This window comes from Alosa pseudoharengus, unplaced genomic scaffold (assembly GCF_046254945.1).
Source record: "Alosa pseudoharengus isolate Yale_2024_CS ecotype anadromous, Long Island Sound unplaced genomic scaffold, YU_APseudo_1.1 YU_APseudo_1.1_scf_14, whole genome shotgun sequence".
Classification (NCBI taxonomy): Eukaryota; Metazoa; Chordata; class Actinopteri; order Clupeiformes; family Clupeidae; genus Alosa; species Alosa pseudoharengus.
The window spans coordinates 24,047,559-24,065,347 of NW_027468609.1; the positions used below are offsets into that span (position 1 = coordinate 24,047,559).

Here is a 17,789-nt window from a genome sequence, read left to right on the forward strand (position 1 = left end):
TCTAGTTCTACGTTGTTTGTTGGAGAAAATAAACATCAGTATTAAGAACCTGGCCTCGGATTTGTGACTAAGGGCGGCATACATCCCTTTTGAAAATAATTTCTGATATCCTTCCCCAGTGGTTACTTTGCAGTCTAGCCAATTTGCATGTCCTATTACCCCAACCCCCATCCCCTTCTCCCTCAACCCCGCAGGAAGTGGATTTGCCAGAATCCTCTGTGTTTTAGGCTGCAGCACCACAAAAACACAAAGAGAGCCATGGCAATGGTGAGGAACTGCAGAACTTTGGGGACATCTGAGTGGCTAGCAGCAGGCTTCTTCCTCAGCACACTCCCTGCCTTTCAGCTGCTCCTCCTTCTCTACCCACTGCTCTTGTACGGCTCTCAACCTGTCCAGTAGTCTCATCACCTTCAGGCGTCTCTGGCTTGGCACTGCCTCTTTCTCAAAGTACCACTCATCACAGAGATGCACATCATTCAACACCACTTTCCTGTCTGCATCCTCTGACTTCCTGGGAAGAGCGCTCCACTCTTTGTTGGCCTCCACCACCTTCCTGCTTCTCTGGGTGCACTTATAGGGTTTTCTACGTTTCCTGTCATCCTTATGCAGTTTCAGGAACCTCTTCAGGGAGGCCTTATAGGCTTCTTTCCTCTCAACCTCTCCTCCTCAGTCATTATGGCTGCCATTGGAAACACACTATCATCTCTTTGTCCTCTCTCTTCCCCTCTCTGCTTCTTCAGTTTCTCAGTTCTCTTTTTATCTTCCTTTGGAGCATTTGAGCCCAGTTGATCTCTCTGACTCTGCTTCCCCTCTGGTTTCTGCCCAGTCTTCACTTGTGCCTGCTCTAGCTGTTGATCCTGATCTTGGTCGACTGCTCCACATACAAAACAGTTTACCAACTGGGCACGCCGACCACTTGCCGCTCTCTGTCTCTCGCTCTTCTTCTCCTTCTCTCTCCCTCTCTTCTCCTCTCTTTGCTTGTCAGCCTCCTTTTTAGCCAAATCCTGTATCAGTTTATGGGCATCCCCATCCTGGTTATCTCCTGTACCTATTGCCACTAGCATCTCGGCATTGCCTTCAACAGGGGTCTTTGGGACCATGATATGGTCTCCACTCTCCATTGTCTCCACAGTCAGACATGGTTCACAAAACAGTGGTCAGTGATTATAAGTAGGGCTGTCAATCGATAAAAAAAAACTAATCGAATTAATTACATACTCTGTGATTAATTAAGTAAGGGATAATGTATAGAACGCCGGTCATTATGGGGAAAATAAGTCCCGACAGGGACGCCCTGAAGGGACTTATTTTCCCATAATGACCGGCGTTCTATACATTATCCCGCTTATTATACGGCTACTTGCTAAAACGAAAAAATTCCATGATATGTCTCTTTACACTTATTTGTTACCGTTTCGTCGTGGCTTTTGCTGAGAAACAAATAGTTCGCAACACACGCTGAACTTGAATCAAACATTCTTTAGAACACAGCTGATCAACCGTCTGCTTTCACTTTTGAATGAAGTTCCAAGCGCAAACTCCGTTGCCATTGACATTCTTGTTTTCAGAGGTCCTTTCCCAAGAAATAATGACCGCTAGAACTTTCGGAAATCCCATTCAAGTCAATGGAGCATTCTACTTGCATTGTGAAGAGCCGTATAATAATCTAAATTAATCGCATATATAATTTTTGCTGTGAAAGTATTTTAAATATTTAAATTCAAATTAATCATTGAATAATCAGCATTAGTTCAAAAACTCTTTCATTATTATTTTCACTGTTCAAATAATGGCCATATGACCTAATATGCTGAGGAAATCAATTCAAAAGTGCTTCGAGAAGAGGTTTTTTTTCATACAGGCATTTCAGGCCAGATATAACCTAGGCCTAGGGGACACAATGAAAATAAATTAACACTCCCCTGAATGTCAACACTATTTCTTAGCATTGATGTGTGACTTTAGAGTTGACAAACTTCGGTGATATGCAAATTCCTTGCTGCAGACATTGCAGAGGGCTTTATTTTAATCAACACTTTATTTTTATCAACATCAGGCCGTTTTTTAAAAGTCAATGTTCCAATCAATGAGGCAGCACATTTTCTTCTCTCTCCTTCATTTTACAGTCTAATGGTTACTGACTAGAATGGCTCGGGGTCAAAGGTCATACGGAATCGATTAATCTGCATTCTTTTTTTTAATCAGTTATTTTTTCTCAAATTAATTAATCGAAATTAATCAGTTATTTTGACAGCCCTAATTATAAGTAATGTGATGATCAATCAGTAATGATATGTAATCCGTCCTGAAGAAAGATACAGACATGAGACAGATGATTAAGGTGAGATGGGGCAAGAAAAGAAGTGGCTAACACAGAGAGAGTAGGGGAAGATGGTTTATTATGGTGAGACCATTAATACGAGGCATCACTGCATGTCATGCGCCATCTCTAACGTCTTGCTCTGATAGCAACACATCCAGATACAGTTAGCTAACATATGATAAACACTGGATGTATAAACCAGAGGGGTGCACCACATGACTGGACAGTGTTTGACAGCTTGCGTGAGCCCAAGTAGCTTACTTTAAAGCGATATCGCGAGCTCCTGTCAAAATCTAGCAGTGGGCCTATACACACAAGCAAAAGGCTATGAAACAACATCAACAGTAGGCTAGCCTAGCCTATATACAATATCCTTGCTAATGCGCTAACTGACATTTATTTGAAATGTTATCAGCAAAGTTGTAAGGTGAAAACTTTATTTCACGGTGTGTTAAACAACATAATGGCATGATATTAATCTTTCATGTGCATGAGGTCCATATAGCATCACAATGAATATGAAGATCATGTTAAAAGTTAGCTGGCAAAAACAAATATGTAGGTTACATACCTGATGTCACTGAGCTGTCAAAGAGGCTACGAAACCATCTCCGTACGTTATCGCTAATTAAACTCAGCTGACTGGTGTTAACGCATAGCCATAGTTGCTGTTAAAATGCCTTCTGCTGGGAATCTTAACACTTCAACACCGACATGTAGCCTAACATGTTCAAAACTACTGCGTGTTATGGGTTAAGACATACAATTTCTTGAAGCATTTGGCAACACACTGAATTAACTGGAAAGTAGAGTCCCTGTTAGATTAGCTTGCTTGCAAATGCCATTGTCCATGACCTGGCAGTTTTATGGCAAGCGGTTTTAACATACCTTATGGCAAATCGCCTACACTGGGTAAACTTGAAAGCAGAGTTTACCATTGTGTGCATGCATGGCAAGCTGTTTTAACATGCAAATGTATTATTCATAGGAGCAATGTGTTACGTTTCTATGTGTTTATGTGTCGGATGGTGGGGGTACGCGAGCCGAGTCGGAATGTAGGCGGTGGTACGCGGGGGAAAAGTTTGGGAACCGCTGCTTTAGACCATTTTAATTTAAAATATTTTAAAAACAAAGTACCGGTTCAGGCACCGTTTCGGCACCGGCACCGTTTTAAAAGTATCGTTTTAGCACCGGTATCGGATAAAACCCAAACGATACCCAACCCTAGTGTGCATTTTACATGGAAGTGCAAGACAAAAGTGGTGTATGTGCGAAGTAAAAGTAGTATGTGTGTGTGCATTTTACGTGGATGTGCAAGACAAAAATGGTGTATGTGCGAAATAAAAGTAATATGTGTGTGGGTTTTTGATGGGGATGTGCAAGACAGAATTGTTTTATATGCAAGCTTTTCATTGGCATGTGGAAGAAAACGTAGTGTATGTGCAAGCTTTTCATGTGCATGTGCAAGAAAAAGTGGTGTGCCCGCAAGCATTTCATGTACATATGCAAGAAAAAGTAGTACATGTGTAAGCATTTAGTGCATATATGCGACCTATTCTTGATATATGGCCTATAGGGGGCGCCTCATATCGTCATAGGGGGACTACTACTACAATCAGCTTAATAAAAACCAATATCTATACAACCCCAAAACAGAAAAAGTTGGGACATTGTGTAAAATGCAAATAAAAAAAGAATGTGATAATATACAAGTCTCGTAAACCAATATGTATCAGCAAAAAGGACAGACAATATATTAAATACTGAAAATGAACATTTGGACTATTTCATGGAAAATATATGTTAATTTTGAATTTGATGCCAGCAACATGTTTCAAAAAAAGTTGGGACAGGAGAATGTTTACCACTGTGCTGCTTCACCTCTTCAATTAACAAAATTGTTTAGGAACTGAGGAGACCCATTGCTAGAGTTTTGAGAGTGAAATGTTGTCCCATTACTCCCCGATATAGGATTTCAGTTGCTCAACAGTATGGGGTATCATACTGTAAGTCATGTTTTTCATTCCATTATGCACCTAATTTGACAAACCTGGACTGCAGACAGGCCATTTTAGCACCTGGACTTATAATCTATGGAGAAATACTGTTTAAATATGTGCAGAATTCATTTTGCCATTGCCATTGTTTTCCTGAAATATTCAAGGTCTTCCCTGGAAAAGACATTGCCTGGATGGCAATATATGTTGCTCAAAACCTGTATACGTCATTCAGAATTGACTGTGCTTTGCCAAATGTGCAAGATGCTGTAGGCACTAATGCTCCTCCACACCATCACAGATGTTGGGTTTTGAACTGAGCACTAAAACAAGTTGGATAGGTTGGATACTTGGATAGGCCCTTTCCTCTTTAGCCCTGATGAGTGCATGATTTCAAAAAAGAATAACACATTTTGATTGGTCTAACCACAGGACTCTTTTCCATGTTACCTCAGTCATTTTAAACTAGCTTAGGCCCAGATAAGACGGTGGTATTTTCTGTATCATGTCTCAATACAATGTTGGCTGTTTGGATTGTTACAATTTTGGCTGTAGTTTTTGAATTGGGTATCAAACTGTGCACATAGATAATGGTTATCAGATGTTTTCCTGAGCCCCAACATTGACAGGTCTGGAAACAGGTCTGGTGTTGATGCAGTGCCATCTGAGGTCCAAAAGACTACGGCCATCCAATTTGTTTTTCATCTCTTTCCCTTGTTTGCAAAGATTTCTCTAGATTCTCTGAATGTTCTAATGATATTATGTCCTGTAGATGATGAACTCCCCAAATACTTCACAATTTCATCTTATGAAACATTAAAATTACATTGTTTCATCATTTGTGCACACAGGTTTACACAGAGTGATGAACCCCTACACCTTTACTTCTAAGGGACCCTTACTCTCTGGGATGTTCTTTTTCATACCCAATCGTGTTGCCAGTTACCCTAATTAGTTGTGAAATATTCCTCCTTTTGTTTTCTTTCTAATTACACAACTTTTCCAGCATTTTGTTAACCCGTCCCAACTTTTTGAAACATGTTGCTGGTATCAAATTCGAAATTAACATATATTTTCCATGAAATTTCCAAATTTGTCATTTTTGCAACTAAATTTGAGTTTAAGAGAGTTGCAGATTATTACAGTGCATGCAAATGCACTGTTCTGTTATCCAAAGTCGTCTTCTTCTTCCCACCAAATTTCTCCGTCTAATTCAGCTTCAATCGTTTAACGTAAAAAACTCTGTTCAAACGTAGGTCTTGAAAAGGACACTTGAGGAATGTATTTTTCGTTTTTCTAAACTTTATACTTTTTGAGATATTAACATATATCAAGCTTATTTTTCCCTATAGACTTTGCATTGGCACTATGACATCACAATGGGCTAATCAAACTGATTTGCACCTGTTTCAACTGACAGCTGCTCAACTAGGCCCCCTCACAGAGCCAATTAACGACTTAGAATGTAATCAACTGCACCTGTGCTCTCTGACCGACTGCAGCAACTTCAATGGAACCTCTTCTCTGTGTCTCTCTCCATTGAATTGGATAGCTCACTTTTCTCTTCCCTACTTTCTTTCACTTCTTTTTCTTCACTTCATCCATTAAAATATCTGTCTATCAACATCAATTGCCTACCTATGCACATCTATTAATATTAAATCATTTAATTTAATTAAATAATCAATTTAAACTGCTCAACTGTTCAGCCATTCCAACTGTCAGTTGTCATCAACTGACTCCCGCCAAATGTTTTCTCTGCCTAAAACTGTTTCAAAATAAAAGTCCTCACTACAATAATTCCCTATATACGGGTTTCCCGTTTACCAACAAAAGTAGATGCGCGTGCGCTTGGTGGCCGTCCACAATGTTATAAATTTAACCTAAATAGTCGGCTGCTGTAAGCTACAATCTGATTTTTTTGTACCCTGTTGTCTCAATGATAATAACATCTCATTTCAGACTATATTTCAAAGTTTGCCGTTCATTTGCATTATTAATATAACATCGTATTTTTTAATTTTTGGCGAAGACATGCATTCCGTTAGGGATATTGAACATATTTAACATTCTCTAACCATCGTGATTTCAAATTGGTGCAGTTTTCAGCACAAAAACTAATTTTATAGATAGATAGATAGATAGATAGATAGATACTTTATTGATCCCCAAGGGGAAATTCAAGGTCTCAGTAGCATCAGAGATAGACGGGCTCTGGTAGCATACAGACATCACACACAACATGCACTTCCCACAACTTTTCAAAATAAAAGTCCTCACTACAATAATTCCCCATTAAATAATTTAACCATTTAAACTACTCAACTATTTAACTATTCAGCCATTGCAACTGTCAGTTGTCATCAACTATGATCCCACCAACTGTTTCCTCTGCCCACAACTGTTTCCAAATAAAAGTTTGTTTTGCATTTTATGTTAATGTATTTCTGCTTTGTCATGCACTGGTAATTTCCTCGAAATTACATTTCTAGTTACATTCTGTTTTTATTCACATTTTACACAACGTCCCACCTTTTTCTTGGGGTTGTATTTTGCAACATATTTTCTAAGAGGCTAATATATATATATATATATATATATATATATATATATATATATATATATATATATATATATATATATAGATATATATATAGATAGATAGATAGATAGATAAGGTAAGTGATATGTCCTGTGAATAAAAACATCATCAAAAAACAACATCTTGTAAACGCTACACCTCCCCGAGAAGTGTTTTTTTCCATGACCCATGACAGAAGTCCAGGGTATAAACACGAGCTTCGCTTTGCGTCCTACCTAACAACGCCTCTGTTTATCACTGACCTATTACCTCCTGGGACTTGTTGCATAATTATTTAGGTTGATGACGTTAACGATTGGTTGAATTCGCACTGTTTATCAGTTGACGATCGGTCAGTGAGTGAGTGTCTTAATCGGCCAAGAGAGCAAAAGAGGACAGCTGAAACTTAAGGAAAAGCATCCATTTTACAGCCGTCATCTCGTTTCTTCGTTTAGAAACAACAGTCTTTTGAATTTAGACATGGTGCTGTGACTTATATTCAGTGGTAAGTAGCCTATAGCAAGTTTTTGCTCAAATCCATTTTTACAAATTTTCATATCTGTGAATTCTTAGTTGCGTTCTTTTTATGAAATGTGTGACATCTTAATATAATAAATAGACAACAATATTAATATGTGCCCTATGAATAGCCTTCTCTTTGTCGTTTCTGTACAACCCATGTGGAAACTTGATCCAGGTCATATCACTTTACGACTTTATCAAAGAAGGAAACGAACGCCAGCGCAGCGTCCGACACAAACGATTTTATTATTCAATTGGCATCCAGCTATATAGGCCTTAATACATTCTGCACTACTGAAAATGATGAACGCAGTTATTCTGTGATTTTTTTTGTACCAATTAGCCGTGTCATGCATTGGTGAGCGGCTGTCTGCTTGTTTCGGTTGTTCCAACAAGGGAAATTCGGCAGGTTGACATGGCACATCACGTAAGCCCAAGTGTAAGTTCACTTAAATTCTATTTATTTCAGTAAAAACATTTAATCATAATCGTTTTTTCCTCATGCACCAGTATTATTAAGACAAATGCAGTTACTGTACCATACAGTTTTAGCCTATTAATGAATGCATTTATCTATAATTAAACACTGATTTATTCATGAAAGAAGCATTTTAATGATAATTGCCTTACTCTTTAGGTCAGGAGGTGTATTGTGTGCCCAGTGGTGCTTCATCATGTTCACCCACCTCCCTTCCTAAAGACCCATCTCAGATAAACTACAGTAAAGACTAAAGATACTCTCCATCATCTCTTTGTCCTGTCATCTCGCATTCATCTGAGCTGTTTATAATGATGACTTGTCTATAAACTCCCTCTACAGGAGGTGGACATGTCTGATGTTTCAAACAGCCCAGATGTCATATACCTATAAATAATAATAAAAAAACACCAAATCCCAGTTGCCACTGCAATTTCATTTCTATATAATCCAGTATAGTTGCCTGTCTCCATAAATATAGAACATTTCTGTTTGGTGTAGTGCTAGCGATGAGAATGGAAAATATATGTGCTTGAATATCAACAGATTATCCTGTGATATCCTACCCTGCCATGTCTAAAGCAGTGAAACATACTGTACAGCAAGTATCTTCTTGGAAATGATTTACAACATTGTAGGCATCAAGCTGATACATTTCATGGAGTTTACAAAAGTAGTAAGCATTAAAAGAATGTTAAAAACAACAGATATATAAACCACAGCCCACAATTTAATCTGAAACATTTGGCTATGCCATGGGTTGTCCTTCTTCAAATTAATGTCAATGTTTCACAGGCAATATATTCTCAGTGAATCTTACACACTCTTTTTTTGTAGTGCTTTATGAACTTTGACGATCAACACACTGTTCCAGCGTCTACTGTATAACAGTATTCTATGACAGAATAAGAACAAAAATGATTAAGCAAAACAATATAGAGTACAAATATGACATTGAAGACACCAAAACAATATCTGACAGAAGATTATGTGTCACCGTCAGTTGATTTTTAACCCCCTTTGTTCGTTCTTTTTAGCATGTATATAATGACTGATAAATGCAAGCTTTGGTCCTTTCTGTTTCTACTCTGTCAACCAGGTGAGGAGCTGAGGTGCGTAGTAGGTAATGATGATATCAGCACCTGTAAACGATACAAGAGAACAAATGAATGAACATTTGTCTTAAGTTGAGAAAATGTGCTTTATTAGCATTTTGGGCATTGTTCCTAGCTGAGCTCTAAGTAATATATGTAGTAGTCATTCATCTCCTATATAATTTTTGTCCGGTACCGAAGTTTCTGTTCAATAGTACTGATAATTTCCAAAAACTACGGGCCAGAAAAAAGGACAAAAATATTCTATGGACCAGTTTTCTGGACATGGATTAAGCTTTGTCATATACTAAAAGCATTTCTCAATGGAGATCTCCATTGAATTTCTCTTTCAGTTTGTAAGAGAAACATGGGTGTTCATAGGAAAAAGGATGTTTCTTTGGTTGATGCAGAATTCAATCTTTATTCCAGTAAAAAGCCAGTATTCCAGTATGTTGCAGACTGAATCAAGAGTTTCTCAAACTCTCGCTATATACAGTGTATGGTTTCAAAGTACCTCCTTCACTCTGTTCTGTATGCCTGGAATGGTTCTCAGTGATCTACCACCCCCCCCACCCCACCCCCACCCGCATGGACTTTTGTGTGTTATGTTGATAAGATCACCAGATGGGACATTATGCTGAATTTCATGTATGGGAAACTGGCCTTATCTTTCTGGGGGACTGATTATCATCAACTACAGCCATCCTTGGAAGAAAGCCTGGTCTTACCCGCACGTCGGAAGGCAGTCATGGCCTCCATCACAGCAGCTTTGAGGTCAAAGGCCCCTGCCTGGGCTCCATGCCACAACATGGCAAACTCCCCAGACACATTATACACCGCCAGTGGATGATTGGGATGCTGCACAGGTGAAACGCCAAAGGGAAGTGAAATGAGTGGCATGAATGAATAAGATGTTTTCCTTCAACAATGAGTTTGGAGTCATTTCCTACACTCCAAAAAATAAAGGTGTTGAAATGCTTCTTTTCATCACTATATGGTTCCATAAAGAACCATGACTTTGTGCTGAACCTTTGTGCGGTTTCCCACATTGGAAATGGTTCTTTAAAGAACTATCACCTTTAAGGTTTTTTGCAGCAGTAATTTTGAACTGGTGGGTCATGCCCATTTAAATCGCCCATTTAAAGGAACACGCCACCCAATGTCAGTAGTAATATATGTTCTTACCTTAAATTTCACGAGTATGACGCTACTAGAGGTACTACGCTAGGTCGAAGTACTCCCAAGTGCTATTGTGCCACACATTGTAGTTCTCCTGTTTATTCGCTTGGAAAATCGCCACGTTTGATGTTTATCAACTACTCGTGCAACTGTATTTAAGTAGGGAAAACGTGGATGATTTTGATTACTGCTATCTTCCTCCCTCTATGGCTATGCCTGAGCCCGCTAGCATAGCAACATGCTAACACATTCGCGTCGCGCACCAGAGCGTTTGAGTGCACGTACCGACACGGGAGAGGTATGACTCAACTCGTGAAAGTTAAGGTAAGAACATATATTACTACTGACATTGGGTGGCGTGTTCCTTTAAAATGCTACCCTATCAGATCTAATGTGGCCTTCAGGACTTCGCAAATGTGCCTAACATCAGCATGTTCCAAACAAGTACAGGCACTCTGTGCATCTTACCACATAGCTCACCATATCAGTTGGCTTGAAGGCTTAAAAATATGGGTCACGAAATTGAGGGTCTCAAGGCCAAACCAGTTAAGAACCACTGCTTTGAAGCACTACAAAAGGTTCTTTCTGATGAACCAATCTTTTTTTATAGTATGTATGTAAGATTCTAAAGGAATCAGAATGAAGTGATTCTTTAGTAATGGAGGGCGGTACACAGACCTTGTCCTTCACCTCCCTGACCATGTCGAGGTAGGGCATGCCAGGCTTCACCATCAGCATATCTGCCCCCTCCCTCACGTCACGCTCCTGAGAAAGAGGAAAATCATTTATTTTTATTGAAGTTCTTTAAACCTTCTTCCTCATTTAAATAAGTATAAGAGAGCTGTTGTTAAAGATAGCAAGCTTAATACTTAAACACACATGCAAAATCCTTGTGCACACCACAGCCCAGGCACTGACAAATGCTTGCTAATGTTTTAACTGCCATCTTTGGGCAATATTGTTGGCAATGGTGTACTGTGAAGGCTTTTTTTTACAATAGACCATATTCTATTCAAATTAATTTGAATACCAAAAGTAGTAGCTCATGGGAAAAAACATACCTCAAAAAGTGCTAAATTATTACACTGTTGTTCTAAAATTATTTTGTACTGTACCACAGTTTTATGTTGTTATAATACATTGCTGTATATGCAATGCCTTAATCATCATCCATCCATCCACAATCATCATACATCGATACATATGAATTGGTAATGAATACTCACACATGCTCGCAGTGCCAGGCCTCGGGCACCAGGGGGCAGCTGATAGCACCGCCGATCTCCAAATGCTGGCTTGGACTGGGCTGCATCCCTGAGTACATAAACCCAGAACGGCGCATCTCAGACCAGGCTATTACAGGGGCCTAACGCTTTGATCTCTGACAACATCCAAAGATAAGCCCGCTTGCTGTGTGCAAACAATTACCTGAAGGGGCCATAGTAACAGGAGGCAAACTTGGCACTGTAGCTCAGTACTGAAACCTTTAAAATTGAAAAAGATTTGTGAAACTTTAGTTCAGGGTTTGAGGAGAACTCATGCAAGTTGTTTAGGGATTTTTGTGATTCCCAAAAAGGCAGATTGCAACCCTGGTTTAGACACTACCTTGTTGCTGAAGTCGTTGGATATAAGTGCTTGCTTGATGGCTGCAATGCGTCCGTCCATCATATCTGAGGGGGCGATTATATGGCACCCTGTGAGGAGGGAGAGGCACAATCAGACACATCAACAGAGAGATAGACAAAGTGAGGTCAGAAAGGGTCAGAAAAGGGAAGTTGTTCATCAACCACAGGCTTGAGAAAACACACACTTACTATGCACTTCCCTTTTCTCCCTCACGGTCTCACTGATCTACACTTAGACTAATACTTGTAACATCTGCATCCTCTAGTAATAGTATTGATTAATGCAGTATGAATTCGCATCTAAAGTCTCTGCGTTGTAGGTTGCATGTTATTCCTCATTTTTGTAAGTCACTTTGGATAAAAGTGTCTGCTAAATTAATAAATGTAAACGTAGAAAAAGAGAATGAGTGACTCACCAGCTTGGGCGTAGGCCAATGCCACTTCGGCCAGGCGATTACAGCTGGCACCATTGTCCAAAGTGCCATCTTCACGCAGAATTCCTGTGGGGGAAATGAGAGACTCTCAAAGGTCGGCTACAACAAAACAAGTGGATCAAACATCATCAATGAGGGTAAACAAAAAGTAGCTGTTTAGTGAATGGCTCTATTCATACCACCTCTCACACTGCAAGTATTATTTAGTGACTTAATACATATAGGATTACCAAGGTCTTATTGAGGTTGCATGGGAAAAAACAGAGACAAAAGTGTTCATAAACAGGCAATGGAGAATGGAGCTACTAACCACAATGGCCGTGTGAGGTGTAAGGGCAGAGGCACACATCACAGGCTAACACCAGGTTTGGGAAGGTGGCCCTCAGTTTCTTCACAGCTAAAACTGCTGGGGTGTCATCAGTGTCTGCACCCGAACCCCGATCATCCTGAGGGAAACATGTCAGTTACCATGGGGCCAAGCGCAGGAGTACAATCTACTATGTAAGCAAGTTGTGCTTTGTGCATGCATGCGATAAGTACCACACCTTGTCCACTTTTGCAGGCACACCAAAAATGAGCACGCACTTCAAGCCTTTCTCCACAAGAGGGCGAAGCATTCCTTCTAGTTTGTTCACACCGTATCTGAGCAGATGAGATAAGGACATCATGTACTTATATGCATTTAAATCCTTTAGTCACTTCATGTATGAAACACTAATGTATATATATTTTTAATATGTAGTTATGGATTTGTAATGACTATGTAAATATGTTAGTACTCAATAAATTCATGTAATAAAACTATTTCATTCATGTCAGCATGACACAATATTGTGGGCAGTTGGAAAAGACAAAAAATTAACGGCTTTTCTTCTTATCAGGGTTTGGAGGCTAACATTGGGGCCACCCTGCCTTGCATTATTTATCAATGAACTCCAGCCAGTGACAGGGCATCCCTGGACTCTGTGTTTTCTCCCTACACTGTGTTTCTAGAACTGTAATTATTACTGTTTTGAGAACAGTTTTGATGATAGTTTTGGCACTTAACCCCAACTGGACTTGATTGTGAGATAAACAGGTTGATGTGCTTTGTATGACGACTTTCTTTGGACACAAATGCTTTCGGAAACTCACCTGGCCTGTCCAGGAAGACTGCCGATGGGCTCTACTGCATCAGGACTGTCACTGTGACGAATAAAGACACATCACTAACATGACTCCAGAACTCAGCTGACATGATCTAACTAACATAAAGAAAACTGACTTGTTTACTCTGAAATTATTCTACAGGCATGGTTAAACAAAGGAACATTACGTGACGAAGATGGGATAGATGAGGTTGTCAGGTTTAAGGTCCGAGGCACACGTCTGCCAGTATCTGAGCGTAGGGTGGAAGTATCCACTATGGAGGAGAGATTCTGCTGACTGCATCATTGTTCTGGAATGAGAAAAAGAGTGGGCTGCTTAGAAAAACTCTGTTGACATTTCCTTAACAGAGCAGGGATTTATTGTTAACTTCCTCATTCTTGCTCATCTATATGTGGGAAGTCTAAGAGTGGTAAAGGAGTTGGTGGTCTACATTTGTGATTTTTTTTATTTAAACATATTCAGCATTAGGAACAACTTGAGAAGGTAATATATGTCCATTCTTACTTCTTACTTCTACACATGATCAAAGACGTTCAAGGGAAAATGAGCAAGTTGCTTTGACAAGACTCACAATGCAAAAAATTCCTCTACTCAAATACAAGCAAGCATGCGTAAAGATCACAATGGAAGCTTCCAGCTGTCGCTTCGTCATGCGCATCCGTACACTGACGAATGAGAGAAATTAATTTTCAAAGCGTCCAGGCATTCCAACAATATTTGCAAATTGTACAAAGTGACTTAAACATATATGTGTGACATAAGAAAATGTTGTAAATAAAACTAGACACAGCAAAAGTGGGCAACTATTATACTCGTTAACACAGCTTCTAAATCTCGCGCAAAAGCGTAATGTTACGTTACGCCGTTCATCCAAGTCTTCCACAACACTCTGCTAGAGTGAATACACTGGCATTACGTGATGTTATGCGGCGTTACTTTGTGTCAGGTTGATCATGCATGTAACAGTGACAGTTTTATAAAGTTACAATATAGTCTCGCTGTCTGGTGGCTAGGCTGCTAACAACGTCAGTGAAATGATCTGTTGCAGAATTTGATCTTGGCTAACAGTGTTGGCTAATCACAGGTAACTTTCAGGTTGTTCACTGTCTTGCTTGCTAAATCATGATTGACTCCAAACTATTTCATAGTTAAACGTGCATTGTTAAAAATACATAGATCATTTGAAATGTGAGTGCGTGCGTCAAAGAAAATCTTACTCACAACACAAGTGGTCCTGTCCTGTCACTCCTGCCCTTGATTTCAAGTGTTTCGAATGAAGAACATGCTTCTTCTTCTCGGCCACCGTAGGACGAAATTCACGTTTGCTGACAGTCTCGCGGTAATATAATGTGGAGACGACAGACGGAAGGTAAATAAGTGGCTACTATCTACTCTTTGGAATATGTTGTTTAGATTTTCTATATATCATAGTGTCTTTGTCATAGTTTGGGCAGTTGTAGAGTACCATAATGTCTTTTTTCACTGTGGTAATTAATGAGAAATGTTTACTCACATTTTGAAAGAGATAGCTTGCTAGGATAGCTAGCTGTTTAGCCCTTTGACGTTAGCTATCGATACTGCATCGCACCACCAGCATGACACATAATAGGTATGTAGGAGCTAACTTAACACTTTATTGACGTGTGTGAATAATTTCCATTTGTTGAGTTAACTCAGTGTCTGTCTAAAAGGGGTAGCTAGACGCCGAAGGAGATCTTGAAGTTAACGTTACTCCTGTCAGAATAACCTTCGCAGTACTGAAATCCATGGCTGGCTGTCTGACTCGCCGAATCATCCTAATCATATCAAAGGGCATATTCATGTTTTCATTACATGTAGTTAAATACAAAAAATATAAACCGTGTAAGATAGTAATACTAATGAAATATCCACGTAGATCCCGAAACACAACGGATAGCTGGAATCGACACTAGTCTAACGTTAAACGTTTTGTGCGTTGAGTGTATTCTCAATGTGTTATTACTCTGTCATAACGCTACTTTATTTTTATTCAGGTGGCGCAGGACATCATTGCTGACTCTCACAACGGTGACCGAGACATCACTACAAGGGCGGAAGATCAGCCTCTCTGATCATGATTCGGATTGTGGGAGTTACCAGCACCACGCCTATTGAGTGATGCTCAAAGATTTCAAGCTCCCAATGCCCACTAACCCGCACCCATCTCAATCCGCAAACTGAGTCCTCTGACCACTTAAGTCCAGTGGCAGCACTGGCCCAGAATTACTACCTAAACGTTCCTTGGTCACGGTAGTCATGCTGTTCTCACTGCGGGAGCTGGTCCAGTGGTTGGGCTTCGCCACCTTTGAGCTGTTCCTGCACCTGGGTGCCTTTCTAGTCTTCAGCGTGCTGGTGGCGCTGCGCGTCGACAAGTTCACCCCGAGCGTGAGCTGGTGGTTGGTCTTCGTGCCCCTCTTTGCCGCCGATGGCCTCAGCACCTACTTCACCACCATCGTGTCCATCCGCCTGTACCAGGAGGGCGACCGGCGTCTGGCAGTGCTCCGTCTCCTGTGGGTCCTCACCGTGCTCAGTCTCAAGCTGGTGTGCGAGGTGCTCCTGTGCCAGAAGCTCGCAGAGCAGGAGCAGGCGCGGGAGCTCTGGTTCGGCCTCATCGTCTCGCCCATCTTCATCCTGCTGCAGCTGCTCATGATCCGCGCCTGCCGCGTCAACTGACCCTCGAGGGCTTTAGCAGCCGTCTGAGGGCTATTTACCGCCAGCCCAATTAGTCAACAACCCAGTAAGGACTCAGCTGGCTTTGTCCACCTCTCCGCCCAAACACTACATGATGAGGTACTGATGAGTAAATGGAATGGGTGTAATGGACTTCAGGGTCATGCAGTACAGGCTCACAGGCTTTTTGTCCTCTCCTTCTACCCATATTGTCAACTCTACAGACAGACAGCCAGTCCTGAGCAAATGGGATGAACTGGCCACCGAGAGAGCTTAACCTCATGCTGAACACACACAGTCCATTCAGCCACTTCGGTTTTCATGGTCAGAGCATAGTTAACTGTTTGGGGTGCAAAAGGCCCACGGGTGTGAATGCCATGAGAGGTTGAGAAGAATGGGACAGATGTATGCATGTATATTTGTTTGTCGTGTCACTCATATGAGCTGGATAATGTATTTTTAATGTACAATTTGGTTGCTCTATATTTGTTTTTGTCCTTATACTTCCAAGTGAGATTCTAAAGTTTTTTCTTTGGACTTTTCTTTATGATTATTTAATTGTGCTCTTCTCATGAAGTGCTTTCCTAAATGTTTGTATAAATTGTAAATAAAGTGACATTGGTTATTTAGTGTTTGTGCTATTTGTACAATTTCCTCATTTGCTTTATTGTTTGTGCTCATCTGGATTGTACATGCATCACTGAGTATCGACGACGGACCGATAATTTAAGTATTAAATGAGTTGTCCTGTTAATTAAATGCTGTGTGGCTGTTGATTTCTACTGGTCCACGTGATGGCGCTAAAGGGTCGATGAAAACAGACCTCTGGGTGTTTCAAGGCTGTGGGTGGTTCAAGGACAAGACTACTGATTTTATTTGCGTGTGAATATTCATTGATTTCATCCGCATGCATTGTGTTTTGAAATTAAATTAAAGTAAGCTATTTCACTGACGTTTTATGAATTGTAGTAAGACCATTTGTTAAGTCATAGGCTAATGTTCTGTTTGTTAATGACATCTGTTCTCTCCATACCACCACATCGGTTGTAGTCGAGTTAGTAAAGCAACATAACCCAAAGAAAAGGTGATGAACTGCCTGACTTTTATAGGTTTTGAACTTTGGACAGAACTCACAAATGTGCAGACTGTGACTGCCTTGCCCATCTTGTGTCTTATCCATAAATTGAGTTGTCTCATATCTCCCGTTCACGTTTCCCATCATCATGGAAAAATGCGTGGCTAATTAAGGGTCATGCAAACAATTGGAATGGGCAAGGAAAGCAATCTCTTTAGGCCCTAAAGTTTAACCTAGTTGCCTATCTCTGTCTTTGTACATGAAGTAGGTAGCTACTGATATCTTGTTCTAGGCTATTTGATAACATGCCTACAACTGCTATTCTCCCAAGAAACATTCTCGTAGGCTATAATGTACATCCATCAGATACATTTCAAGAAACATCCGACTTCCGAGTTGTTTGGAACGCAGCAGTCTGTTTCCTCGACTACCTCTAGCACAGTGTTAATGTAGTTCATTTGAATTCAGTGCTCGTAAGAACAGCGTCGTCATAAATCTTTCATAAAGACCCAGCTGTAAAAGCTGTTCCTGTAGGCAGGAAATGCAATATGTATTTATACAGTAGTAGGCTAATCTCATTAGGAATTATCATGCCTAATCACGTTAGGTTGTGTCTTTGTTACAAATAAAAAATTAAGGTA

The 17,789-nt window shown here is 40.2% G+C and overlaps 2 protein-coding genes and 1 long non-coding RNA gene across 6 annotated transcripts; 2 read left to right on the top strand and 1 right to left on the bottom strand.

The window, feature by feature from the left end:
* Window positions 1–7,139: 7,139 nt before the first annotated feature.
* LOC143123126 (uncharacterized) lies at window positions 7,140–8,321 on the top strand. Its single transcript, XR_012986792.1, has 3 exons — window positions 7,140–7,406; window positions 7,767–7,862; window positions 8,061–8,321. It is a non-coding gene; the product is annotated as an uncharacterized LOC143123126 (long non-coding RNA).
* Window positions 7,864–14,726, bottom strand: alad (aminolevulinate dehydratase). Of its 2 annotated transcripts, XM_076284292.1 has the most exons (13): window positions 14,604–14,661; window positions 13,954–14,047; window positions 13,549–13,671; window positions 13,368–13,418; window positions 12,779–12,875; window positions 12,544–12,679; window positions 12,216–12,299; window positions 11,780–11,868; window positions 11,603–11,658; window positions 11,401–11,488; window positions 10,853–10,939; window positions 9,724–9,853; window positions 7,864–9,043 (listed from the first exon to the last, which is right to left on the bottom strand). In XM_076284292.1, the coding sequence occupies exons 3-13, from the start codon at window positions 13,665–13,667 to the stop codon at window positions 8,985–8,987; spliced, it is 996 nt and encodes a 331-aa protein (XP_076140407.1). In that variant the 5' UTR covers window positions 13,668–13,671; window positions 13,954–14,047; window positions 14,604–14,661; the 3' UTR covers window positions 7,864–8,984. The 2 variants fall into 2 exon arrangements, with proteins under 2 accessions (XP_076140407.1, XP_076140406.1); XM_076284291.1 differs by lacking the exon at window positions 13,954–14,047 and having other exon boundaries at window positions 14,604–14,726.
* tmem203 (transmembrane protein 203) lies at window positions 14,405–17,032 on the top strand. 3 transcript variants are annotated; one of them, XM_076284295.1, is made up of 2 exons: window positions 14,405–14,466; window positions 15,398–17,032. In XM_076284295.1, the coding sequence occupies exon 2, from the start codon at window positions 15,660–15,662 to the stop codon at window positions 16,074–16,076; it is 417 nt and encodes a 138-aa protein (XP_076140410.1). In that variant the 5' UTR covers window positions 14,405–14,466; window positions 15,398–15,659; the 3' UTR covers window positions 16,077–17,032. The 3 variants fall into 3 exon arrangements, with proteins under 3 accessions (XP_076140410.1, XP_076140408.1, XP_076140411.1); XM_076284293.1 differs by lacking the exon at window positions 14,405–14,466 and adding an exon at window positions 14,692–14,751; XM_076284296.1 differs by lacking the exon at window positions 14,405–14,466 and adding an exon at window positions 14,809–14,991.
* The last annotated feature ends 757 nt before the right edge of the window (window positions 17,033–17,789 follow it).